Source organism: Pezoporus flaviventris, unplaced genomic scaffold (assembly GCF_033815535.1).
Source record: "Pezoporus flaviventris isolate CSIRO_AGI_PZ_B2104156 unplaced genomic scaffold, CSIRO_AGI_Pfla_v1 ptg000031l, whole genome shotgun sequence".
Classification (NCBI taxonomy): Eukaryota; Metazoa; Chordata; class Aves; order Psittaciformes; family Psittacidae; genus Pezoporus; species Pezoporus flaviventris.
Genome location: NW_026892579.1, coordinates 15,584,475 through 15,597,794, shown reverse-complemented (window position 1 = coordinate 15,597,794; position 13,320 = coordinate 15,584,475). Strand labels below are relative to the sequence as shown.

Here is a 13,320-nt window from a genome sequence, read left to right as displayed (position 1 = left end):
TTTAAAGATGAAAAATCAAGGTGCCAAGATAACATGATCTGTGTTGCAAAAATAGTTTCAGGGCAAGTTCTCTGTACTCAAAATCTCATCATAAACTCCAAGATCTGAATGAGCACAGAGACCAATCCTTTCAGTCACAGAGATGGTTCCAAAATAATATAAAATGTGCATCTGGCATCCAGGAAAGCACTATGGGGAAATTAACTATACCACAAATATTCCAGCCTAACTTTAACAACTATATAAACTGTCCTAGTTTTTGGGGGAGAGTGGGAAGGTTTTGAGGTAAATTTCTTGTCCTTTTTTACTTTTTTTGAGATGACCATCTTTAAAGTGCAGAATAACTACAGTTTTTCCTATTTGCTTATTGCCCCTGTAGGGTGACTTCATCCTCAGTTCAAAGCCTTATTGTAGGGGATCATTGCTACTGCACTAAAAAAAAAGGAATAGCTTGATCTGTATCACAGTCATTAAAATTCCCTCCAAGATGTAAGCATGAAGTATCCTTTAAAACATTGGTTAGCTGTTCCTACAGCAAGCATCAGTTATTTACCTCATTGTTTTAAGGCATTTCTTTTGAAGACAGATTCTGCAATTAATGCTTGGTTTAAGATCTTCTGTTCAACGTACAGAAGGTTAGATCTACTGTCCTCTCTTAAAGCCCACAGCGCACAAATGCCTGTAATTTTTTATCAACGAGCAACCTGTCGCTTCAGAAATCTAAATCAGAGAATTCCTTTTTTTTCACTCAGCATGCAGACAACTGAAGCCCTTTTTTCCCCTGGGGTGATCTGCTAGTTTGATTTTATTTTCTCTGACATTTCACCTGTCAGATTATGATAAGTAGAAGAAACAAAGAATAATCATCACATTCTCAGTGAATCTCATAATCAAATATCTGGAAATATAAGATAAATTAGAAACATTATCCTGAGGGAAAACACTGACACGAAAAAAAACACCATCAGATATCCAAATCATCTTTCAGTGACCTAGCACTCCTATACAGGTTTAAAAAATTCAGAAAGTAAGCCTGCACAGGACTGTCACATCTACTTTTTCATCTTCAAATACTAGGGAACAACCCCAGTAATGCAGGAAGGATAAAAAAAAAAAAATGTTGCAAGGTTAAGATCTACTTAATATTAAAGACATATGTCTTCTTGAAGTCTTCCACAAATGCTTTCTGAAAGCAATTTTGAGGCCAAGAAAGGGAAGGCTTATCATGAAATAGTATAAGCTCAAATTAACTAGCTGGCAAGGTGAAAAGATTAATGAGCCAGAACCCACCAAACAAGCTCCTGATTTACTGCATCTGTAGTTTGCATGTTCCCCGTTTCCCTCAGTCTCACAGAGTTGAAATTCATAAAAAACTTACCTGCTTGACCAGTGGTAATACTGACAGCTGCAAAAAGCCGCTGGGAACGACTCAAGTCAGAAACCCCATTCACAGCTTCAACTTCGAATGTGTAGTTAGCATGAGCTAGCAGGTCCATTACAGTGACATAGTTATCTACTAATCCAGTTTGCTGGGGCATATATCCAATGTTACTCCCACAGGGAACACATTCGCCCTGCTCCCAGCTGCACCTCTTACACAAAATGCGGTAGGTCACATCATTTCTTCCCCCATTGTCAGCAGGAGGACTCCACTCCAAACTCACGGTAGTCTGGTTGATATTGAAAATGAGGTTCTGTGGTGCAGATGGAGGTCCTATGTAACACCAAAAAAAAAAGTTCATGGTAATTGCACAGAACCACGGTGGGACATTCTAATTACTGAGGCAGAAAATAGTTGAAGCATTTTTCTTCATATAAACATTTCATTATTTTAGTAAAAGACTCCCTGAACTCACTTGGTAAGAGGCTTATTTATTTTCCATTAAGGTATCAGAAGAACAATGTCTATATATTTATTGCAACTGACTTTAAATATTTTTCTTGTGTGCAATTAAAAGGATCGGTTAATATACCTGAAAGGTTGCCTAATAGTTTTTCCAAGTATTGTATTTGTTCATCTCTTCTAAACATACTGCACCAACTGCATCTAGTCCTTTGTTATCAGCTCCGATATGACTTAAAGAAATACTTGGTGTTGCTTTGGATTTAGGAGATTTCCACTATTTGAACCACCAGTCTTTGTAGGCTAGTCTATTTGCAGTTAGAAGGTTAAGCCAGATCCAATTACTATTCAGTCAAACTTCAGATCCACACCAGTCACTTTTCATGTTTTGTGTTACTCATTTTGTTATTATATCACATAAAGCACATTGTCTGCAACAGTTTTGCAGCCATCAGAAAACTGTGCCTGTATTCTATGTATTATAAGTTATGCACTTGGCCAACATGCAATATTTTCCAATGTTATATCAAGCAAACATGAAAATTATACTGATGCTGATTTTATACTCACTGCCAATGATTTTTCCCCTCTGCCTTTCAATTTCATTTACTGTTGTAAATATACATTTCAAATACAGGAAAAGCCAACCAAAACTACTAGCTACAAGTAGCTGCACCTGGTTGGTTAAGCAATGTCCTTTACTATTAAATTCATGACTGACTCACTTGTGCATGCGACATATGGTGGATCAGAAGGTGCTCTATAATAGCTATCTTCACAATCGCATCTTGAAGATCCTTCCTTGTCAGAGAAGCTGTGAGTAGGGCAGCGGGAGCACTGCAGATCTTGTGAGGAGGATTTGTAGAACCCACGGCCACAAGCTAAGGCAGAACAAAACAAATTAAGGTTTACATTTGCCTGGACTACTACTCTGATCTTTTTCTCACTGTCACATAAGGCATACATTTCTGTAAACATCTAAACTATACATTCTGATATGCTGGCTCAAGAAATATATTATGCTCACGATTTCTTTTTCTTATGCCGTTAATGATTTTGTGGCATTTTTACGAATTCAAACATATATTACAAATACCTCACAAGTCGGCAGCACAATACTTTAACAAAGAAGGCCACAGAAATGTAACAAGCATCTGTTTTTCAGCAAAGAAGGGTACAGTAATGGTGTGAAACAGCTGGATGCCTGCAATAGACCTAAACAAGGGGAAAACAGTCCAGAGGAGCTCTGCTCTAAGGCCACTGAAGTGTTTCTGGTATCTGAACTAGCTGATTTGGAATTAATGGAGCAGAAGTTACTCTTCCCTGATCTGAGAAACCCCAAGAAGCTGTAACCCACCAATGAACCCCGATCCCAAGGAAAGCATGAGGCGTGAATACTTATTGGACAGACAACACTGGCAGGAACAAGCAGAAATAGAAGGAGGGCAGACAGAATAAGCTGCACAATTGGTTTTCGTTTCACAAACAGACAAAACTAGGCTGAAATGGATTTGCTAAAACTTTCAAGGAAAAATTAAAAGGTAGATAATTGGAAATATGCATGTAAGAAGATTTCATACTTCGGTTTGCCCACTGTGAACCCTTGGAAGTAAAAATTGTGTTGTGTTCCAGAACTGATGTTTAGAAATACTTATTACAGCTACTGACACAGTTCCCAAAGCAGAAACACCCACAAAACACACCTATAATGATTCTTACAAGCAGAGAACTGCAACCTAGACAGCCAGCTTAAGAATGGATAAACTGTGAGACCTGTAGTGGATGAGGAAGAGGGAAGTGGGGATCAGACAATGCTAAAACTGGAAACAGATTAAGAGTCCATTTCTGTACCAAGGATATGGGCAAACCTGCAAACATTGTCAACATGAAAAACAGACCACAAAGGTCCTCCAGAACTTTCTAATAAAGCACAGGCTTTTTCCACCACACTATTTTATTCTTTTTTTCCCAACCCTGACAGACAGCATAACCTTCTTAAGCCATCACCTGTACGCAAAGAAAAGGGACAGCATGTGACACTTAGTATTGGGTATCAAAATATTAAAGCTAGTTAAATAGTCATTCTGAATTCAGAAAGAGAGAATTTACTTTGGTTATTTCATATTTGCTTGGATATTTTCTCAGAACTGAAATGCAAAGTATCAAAAGACACTGATATTTGGAACAGTTATTTCAGTTCTCTGGTACTGCAGTGATGGAAAGAGCATTAAAACAATGAGCTTTATCCAAATCTCACTGAAGTCAAAGAGATTTTGATTTTAATAGCCTTCAGACTGGGCCCACAGCGTAGCTACAGTGACATGACTCTTTTTAGTCTGATGAATTTTATGCAACTGACAGAAAAAAGAATTGTGGTAATGCTTACGAAAACAGTAGATTAAAGTTGATGAACTACATAATGAACAGTATGAACTGATAGGGAATTCTGGCCCTAATGAAAAATATGTCTACAGGACAGAAATCACTGTAACAGTTAAGAGTTTGTTATGATGAAAAAAAAAACAGTGGACAGAAGCTAGATTACCTGGCAGAGGAAATTAGCATGCAAAGCATATATCCTTTGACTTTGAGAAAGGGGCATGAGTCTGCACTAGAAGAAAACATAGCCCTGCTTGTAAAACTACATGCTACAGTTTGATTCTACCCTAGTAGCTGTTATATATGCCAATTAGAAAAGAAGACAGAATTTTGCAGAAATACTCTGGATAAACATGACCTGTGAATTCATAGTTGTTTCAAATTTAACCCAAAATTATCCTTTTACACCTTCATTCAAGATTGTTTCAGAACTTCCTGCCCAAAGACAAAGAGCACAAAAGCTGAACTGATTTGTATGCATGCACCTTAAGAGATACATTTAAACTTCTGTCTTCTCTTTCAGTACTTGTAAATGAGATATATCTAAAATTACCAAAAAATAGTTTCCTGCCTTTCTTAAATAGTCACATTCCTCTCATAACCGAGCAAAACACTGGACAAATACTCTAGTTCTTCCAGTACGTAGCTTCTGCAAAGCGAAGAGCTACTTAAAAGGCAAAGATCCCTACTGTGTTTCCACTCTGTCCTTCTCAGCAGGGAACATTACATAGCAAAGATGCAGAGGGTAAAATAAAGATTTCAGACAGAAATAACAAAAGGTAAACAGAAAGCCCCTTTTTCATTTTTTTTTTCTGATGAATTGATCAAGACGTTTACATGCTTAGTCACTTACTATGTAAAGTAAACGTGCAATTCTTATTAGAGTTCAAAGGATCTGAATGTCTGTGACTAGTTTACATGACTGTAAGCCGTTTATTCTCATGCACAGCATACCACAGGCGGCAGGTTCAGGCACTCGTACCATGCTGCCATTCCATTAGCTTTTTTTCCAGTAAGAGGGTCATGATGAGCCAGTGAGAGTACTTCACATGATTTTCCAACAACCATTTTCATTTTTTTCATTTAACAACCATCCCTTCAACTTATACACCCCATAAATATATGGTGCAGAATATTCCAGCACTGATTTTTTTTAACAGTATGAAAATCTTGCTTTTAAAAAGGATTTAAAAAAAATAGAAAGGAGGGTATGGAGGGGTACACAGTATAATTACAAGTACTCATTGAAGAATGGGCAACTAAATTATTTTCCCATTTTTCTTCATAAATTTAAATATGTCACAAAAATTTGTTTATTTTAGCCTAGCAGGGGAATATTTCTATTGCTCAAAACTTGGTGAGCTATGAATCTTTATCTGTTTTTAACATGTATCATTGTTCTCGTCAAGAAACTTACAATAGCAAATTCTATCAAGATAGGGTGTAACATAGACCACTTATCAAGGTGCGATAACTTGCCAGTGAGCTATTACAGATCACAGATGGGAAAAACTGTTCAAAAATACTTTGTTGACTCATTTTTCTCTCCCTTTTGTCCTATCTTGCCAAACTGCCACGGTGAATTTTTTTATGTTGCAGGTAATTTAAATGCATTATTTTCTTCTACACTATTTTAAATCCACCTATTTTGACCCAATTCAGTTCTTTATGTAATCTTTTTAAGATCACAGGAACAGCTGGTATAAAATCTCCACTGCCACTACCTCCATAAGCAACATAAAAAAAATGCTAATTTAAAAAAAAAAAAAAAAGCAAAATACATTAGCCAAACATTACTAGGAGCTTTGTTTGTACATGTAACCTAGAAGTGATAAACAAAGGTACTGTGTTTATAAGATACAAAGTTATCTTATGGCAAAGCCTAAGGCAACTCAAATTGCATTTGATCACAGCCATTTTAATATTTCAGTTCATTAGTGTGGGAAAGCTCAAATCAGCAGTACTTCTGCCCTATACAGGGAACCTATATTGTAAATCAGGGTACAGAACTCATGCAGTGATAGGAGATGCACAGGCAGCACTCTAATGTTGTAGCCATAATAATCATTATTGTTGATCTAAGTAAAATGTGAACTCATTTGAACTTGTTCAAGCAAGTTAAGATTCAGGAGCAGTTTTGGTACTGAAGGCCTTCTGGGATACTGAAAAAGACGGGGTGGGGAAGACAGCCAGCACAAAACACATTTATTTCCATTCAATGTGGTGTGTTATTTACAGCTGCTTATTTAATAGAACAGCTCTTCCCAGATGAAGCTCCCATTTTGTTGGTCTTACACATTACTAACAGCGTAAAGATGACGAGTAACATCTACTAGCCTAACCTAAACCAGTCTTCAAATAACGCGAAAACTAGTGCCTAATTGTTTCTCCATTTACAAAATCAACAATAAATACAGAGGAAAGCTATGCTTCAGCCAAGGCACAATTCTTTGCTTAATATGCCAGCCTCACAGCCATTAGCGACTGACCATCAATGACCCTCCCAGGGCTACCCAGCACCTTGGATTTGTTTACTTTTCTACGATAGCCATGGCTGTTCCTCAGAGTAAATCTTCCCACCTCCTCTGCAAAGCGAAGAGGTTTCTCTTGTTGGGAAGCTGGCAGAGGTCCACTGTGAAATACTAAGACAGTGCAAACAGCTCTTGGATGAGAGAACCTCTATGGAGCTGCAGTTTGAAACTGAGCAGGGCACTGTCATTTTGTATTTGAACTTTCTTGACTGGAAGCCCTAGATAAATTGGTACTCTTTTCTGTCTGTATATGATAGAAGACCCTGATGCAGATGACATTAGCCAAATCTTTCTTGGCTTGGACTAAGTTGCTTTCGTCTTGCACATCCAATGGATCTGAGCTGTAGAAAGGGCAGATCGCGACAGTAAGGTCAGGTACATGGCTTTGAAAGGCTGCAAGGTTAGTGTGCAGGACTTGCTTAAATACAGGTTTAGCATATGCCACTGCAGTCAATGCAATCACAAACATCTTGAGTCAATGTGTTTGGTGTCGTTTAAGGTCCTTTATAAATACTGTAAATAACGAAATATTTCAAAGCCACAAGTAAATACTTGGGAATTAACACAAACTACTAGAAACTACGATGCCACATCTGTGGCACAAGACATTATCTGTTGTTACTAGAAATGCTGACTGCAGCTTATGTAGAAAAATAGCAGCTTCTCTGCTGTGAGCTCATCAGATGCCTTAGAGGCCTGGTAGTGGTCAAATAATGTACTTTTTTCTTTTCATATTCATAAAAAAAGAGTTACACGAAACTCTGGAAGGGGGAATGAAGGCAGATGTAGAGAGCAGCAAACAGCAGTCTGAAGTCCTGTTTGTGGCACAGGAAAAAGGAAAAAAGGGAAGTGTTAAGTACTGTTAATTTCTACGTAATCTTTCAGTACAAACACCATGAAGATTAATTTTGCTTGTTAGGAGAGCAAAGGAACTTAAATTGGAGGCGTGATGGAAATATGGTGAGGGTTATGAGTGACATGTAACAGGTGATGTACATATAACCAAAGGAGAAAGAGTAAACAGTTGCAGGGCAGTGACACATTAATCAAGAAAATAATTTGCTACTACAATAATACATACAAATTTAAAAAAAAAATAAAAATCTCCAGCTGTAAAAAGTGCAAGGCTTTCAGGTAGCATATCAGCTTAAGACTTAAAGGGCACACAATTGTTTCAGCATGTTAGACGCTTGATTGAACATGGCTTTTGATAAGATTTTTTGAGTTTATAAGAAAATAATGAAACATAATGAGTTGCAAAAAGGTGACTGCACTAATTACAGTTTGATCCCATTATAAAAAGTAGACTGGCTTGAGGGAGGAAAACAAAGATGACATACTGTGCTAGCAGAGCAAGGGAGTTTGTCTGTTTCTTCTGGTTTGCTCACAATTCCCTGAGCTTGCCGTCACAATTAAATTTCAGTGGCACAGGTACCACTGAAGATGAAACTCGTGTTTAAAAAACAGTAATTTTTCAAAGTTAGTATCAAAGGATGGCAAAGGAGTATTCACATAATTTCAACAACAGCAGTATTACAAACTTGGGGTAACAGCATCATCCTACTGAGAACCATGGGAAAATGACTGCTCATATCAGGAAAAGCTCAGGTTTTCTGGGATTCTCCCTTCTCTTCACTTGAATAAAGTAAAATGATTATATGTTAAAGTGAACCTATACATTGGGGGTTTTTTGCCCTTTTTTTTTTCTTACAGGCAGTGGCTAGAATTTGGTTTGTATCTCTGTGGGCGTAAGTCTTCATTCTCATGATTTGTGGTGCATTACATTAACAAACTTTCTACCTTTCTACCCTCCCCTAACCTGAGAACATTAAAGACAATTCAGCTAACCAACTTTTCACAGAAATTACATATACACAAGGAGTTTGTGCAGATGTTTCCTGGATGAAGTTACGCAGCTGCAAAGACTTTATTAATTATAAAACACAAAATGGACTGTTCTGTAATTGAAACTCTCTGGGGCTCCGATACATTTGAAAATTAACATACATATATGTATGGTCAGGACATAGATGGATGTTGTTAAGTTATTTATTACAGATGGATATTTTAGCTAATGCAGAAAAAAAAAACGCTGGTCTTTCTCCACTGGAGGTTTCAAATATTTGCTTCATATTAATGTCTATGGTTCTGTAACTCAGGACTGAAAGCACAGCTTGCAGAAACAGTACTCCCACTGCTAGTGTTTCTGACCTCATCTGCGATGGACAGGTCCAGAATCTTTATTTTAATCCTATTGACAGTGCCTCAGTGGGAGTAATTATAACAGTCGGCCACAAATCCAGACCTCCTGTCACTGTTATATTAGGGTTTTTCACAACAAAAATGAGCAGCAGACAAGGAGGATGAAAACAACATGGGGTAGTGATTATAGCAAGATTTGTCAACCCCCTTCTGTATTAACCTGCTACAAATGTATGACAATTTGGCATGAGAGACACCAGAAGTACAAAATGTTTAATCATCTGCAGTATCAAAAATAAAATTTTGAAAATCATTTGGGGGCCACTGTTCTCTTACAAGATCCTTGGCTGGTAGATCACATCATCGGCCACAGGCACGTTTTGGCTAATGTACCTGAAAAATTTAGATAAACTGAAAGCAGACCATTATAAAATAATTCCCAAATGTGGATTTCAATGTGAACTATAGGACATAAGAAATCCAGTAACAAAAGGAGACTTTATAACCCTGATCCCTCTTCCAATAATTTGTGTATGCTCAAGTCATGACTATGTTTGAAACTGTAAATTATTTTTATAGTGAGAGATGGCATCTGTTATGCCTCTTCTGGCACCTAATATATATTATTTTATAAGGAACTTAAGACTGTAGTATTTTGTCTAACTACTATGTAATGATAAATGTCTAGCTGAAAAAAGATGTTTATTTTAGTTTGATTCCTAAACTGCAAGAGCATCTAAAGATTATTCGTGTTTCAACCAAGGAATTATGTTGTATGATTTAGCCAGAGTAAACTCAAGACTCTTAATGGTGCCTCAGCTATAGTGTGAATGACATATCTAAATAGGGTTCTCCCATGGCTGCATACCATCATCCACCAGATGTTTGTTGTTGCCTGTCCGCTATCTCTCAGACCTTCACTTCTCAAGCATAATATGCCATTGTTGTCCAAAGTCCTGCTAATGTCTTTTGAGAGATGTTCACATACTGCTGTTCACACAGAGATCCAGAAATAGAGTGCCTGCTAACTAACAGTAACCTACTCCAATTTTCCCAACAAATGAAGTGAAACCTTCATCTCTCTACAAATCTGTGCAAAACAACAAAAAAACTCCTGAGTATGTCATCATGTGCCTTTTTAACTTATCTATTTACAAAGATAAATAAGTATAAAGACACTCTGGTGATTTTCTGGCTAATTTATACGAAAGGACAAGGTAATCAGGTTGAAGAACATGTCCTACAAACCAAAGAATACTTACTGTCACTACACCAGAATAGCAAAATTTCTTTGAATCTAATGATTCTGAATAAGTACATCAAAGACTACATTTAAATGGTAATTAAAGAAACTAGCATAGTCTGAGCAGAATTAATAATTAAGTAAGTTAAAAGTTGTGCATTGAGGCTGTGACATAATGTTGCTCTACATCCTCAGACTTGCAAGGACTTGAGCATCTACCACTCATTAACTTTCTTGGGAATAACAAATACAAAGCCACCATGAAAATCTGGGGGAAATTTATAAGTGAGAGATACAAAGACATAAAAATACAGACAGATGCAACTTATTGATCAGAGTTAAAAAGTGAAAGGTGGGTTAGAGAAATTAAAGGTGAAAAATATTCTGGCTTTCCTGTTCATGCTTTTCTTTTTCACCCCCCTTTTCTTCTACCAGGCCCTTCCCTTGAGATTACGATTGCAAGGTGCTCAAGTAGCTTCTGTGCAGAGTTGAGTGACAGCTTGACTGATTAGGCAGATTGGGAGCAAACACTCAACACTTTGCAGGACATGGTATAAATTCATCATAAAAAAAACTAACCCATGCCTGAAATTTTGTCAGCAGTAAAAATTTTACCTGACTTCCTCAAAAGGTTTTCAACCAGTCAGAGTTAACGGAAAAATGCACTTAATCTGCTCATGGTTTCTGCATCTTTGGGTTTTGTCGTTTTCCTCTTTTACTGACTTGGTAATGCTTAATTATGGACTTTTTTTTTTTTTTTTACTTACAAAAAAAAAACCAAACTGTTAAAGCTACAGTGACTAAGAATTCAGCAAATCTAAGACCACCAAGTAACTTATGCTATGGAAGTTATAACGTTCTGAAAGGAAAACTGTATTATCTAACTGAGCAGTATAACACACCCCTCAGATGCATCATCAGACAACAGACATTACGGCAAGAAGAAGAAACTGGCTACACAAACTACAGTGTAAGTGGTGCCTTTTTTTCTTTTATTTTGAAGCAGATGTAGGAGCAATCAATGCTAAATTTGTCACATTCCTGTATTAAAGCCTTTTTCTATGCTTTTTTAACTTGTACATAATTCAGCTCTAACAGCCTTGAGAAGAAAAATACTGGTGATGAAACTAACACAGCAGATTGTTTTCATGAGCTTTCTCTTTAATGTTTTGCCTTCCCTATACTTGGGGTGTACCTCCAACAATGAAGCACCAAAAAATTCCTTATAGTCTACAATGTAGCCAGCTTGCCTTATAAAGTATTACAACTTAATAAACTGAGCTTACTGCGTTCAATAGGGACTTTAACAGTGGCAATGCTATGACTGAACTCCTCTGATGTAATACAGGTTCCATACAGTCGTTACTTTGTCCAACCTAAATGCTTCTATGATTCTGTGATATTAAATGTAGAAATGTAAAGTGAAATTTTAAAGTGATGATTACTAGGTGGGAACTGTTATTTTTTCCTCTTCTACTGATTTTTTTTTTTAAGCAACTCCATTATTTCAGACTCTTTTAGCCTCATGACTTCATATGAAACAAAGGAAGACCTTCTAACTCTAAAAGCAGCCTCACTACACAGCACCACTGCAACACAACTACAATATGATGACCTTTTATGCACAGCAGTGGATGTGTCTCCTGACATGAGCATCTCTTATTATGTCTATTAGGCCTCCCGAAGGCTATCGTCTCCTTTGCCAAATGAACAGTCTTGCCAGTTTGGCTGTCAAGAGTCCTCACTGTATTTTTCACCAACCCCACAAAACAGTTTACAAGTATCCGCAAATACCCTCTCACTCCCTGGCTACCCCGTTCTCCCTTAATGAGAGAAACTTCCAGGATAAGAAACATGAACTGGTGAAAGGAAGACTCTTGTTGGTAACAATTGCGGTGGAATTGCTTCTAAATTGCCATCAGATGGACTGTGGAAACATGGGTATTTTTTGGTCTATTACAGACACATGTCAGCCAGGTCTGCCAGCCAAAGTGATCTGCATGTGCAGAAATTAACATTTACAACTTGCCTCTTAACCTTCAAAGCAGTTCCCCAACATTCAAGTCTCATGGCAGTGGGGGACAGATGGCTTACACTGCCCCAGGAAGAGCAGAGGCCTGCAGGTAGGCACTTCTCAGGATGCCTACAGACTGGATCTGCCCCTCTGCAACTTTCCAGGAGAGTTCCTGACCCCAACCGTGGGCAAGAATGGGGTGGAACAGTACTGGCTTTATTAATCAATGTATTAATAAAATGGAGAGTTAGTAAAAATATAATTTGAGTAGCTTCTTGTACTTCTGTGCAGAGAACAGTAGTAGGTTTATTCATATCTTTACACCATAGACTCCCTCTTCACACAGATGACTCCCTTCTGATGCCCCAAAATCCTGCCCAGATACAAATACAATGGGAGAGTTTCCTTTGAAGGCCTCAAATAATCTAAAAGCCTTTCATGAAATAATTTTTTCCCTTGTGAAATGACAGAGGTATCTGGGAGGAGTCAGATCATATGATTCAAGGATAAAGTTCTCTGTAAAGGAAGTGGTGCAAATAGATCTCTTCCTGAAGCTCTGAGACAATCAACTTGATGTGGATTTTTAATTTAATCTAACTGTAATGGTGCTTAATAATTGGCTGTCAAGAAATAAATCTGGAGGGCTTACTCATAAAATAGAACACAAGCAGGCATCTCTATGAGCTTTCCAATCGAAATGAAATTAAAATAACTTAATAACACATTTTTGTTTCCTTTGGACAATGACCTACCATTATCATTCCAGGCCTCAATTGAGAAGAAATTTTTCACAGGCTTCTGTAACACATTCCTCAAGGCCATCATTATACAGCAGGCAAATCCATCCAAACAAAAGACCAGCTTCTAAGAACCCACAAGAGAGAAATGACTCCACTTTTGCACAATGGTGATACAGAATCTAAAAATAACTTTAGTTGCATATCCTGGTCTCAGATATTCCCACATTTAATGTTCATTGTCCTGCTTAGAAAAATATGCCTATCAATTCATTGTGGTGCTTTTGGAGAAACTTTAATTAAAAAACTACAGTTACATTTGGCTTGGAAGAAACAGAAATACTTCTGGAAAGGAAACAAAAAAATACATT

General features: G+C 37.3%; 1 protein-coding gene across 5 annotated transcripts in view; it reads right to left on the bottom strand.

The window, feature by feature from the left end:
- Window positions 1-13,320, bottom strand: part of EPHA7 (EPH receptor A7) — a 165,169-nt gene that overhangs the window by 107,985 nt on the left and 43,864 nt on the right. For all 5 annotated transcript variants that reach the window (XM_061460274.1, XM_061460279.1, XM_061460275.1 and 2 more), the window contains exons 4-5: window positions 2,569-2,724; window positions 1,379-1,714 (exon numbers count right to left, since the gene is read on the bottom strand). In XM_061460274.1, coding sequence (XP_061316258.1) covers window positions 1,379-1,714; window positions 2,569-2,724 — 492 coding nt within the window. The remainder of the gene's footprint in view (window positions 1-1,378; window positions 1,715-2,568; window positions 2,725-13,320) is intronic.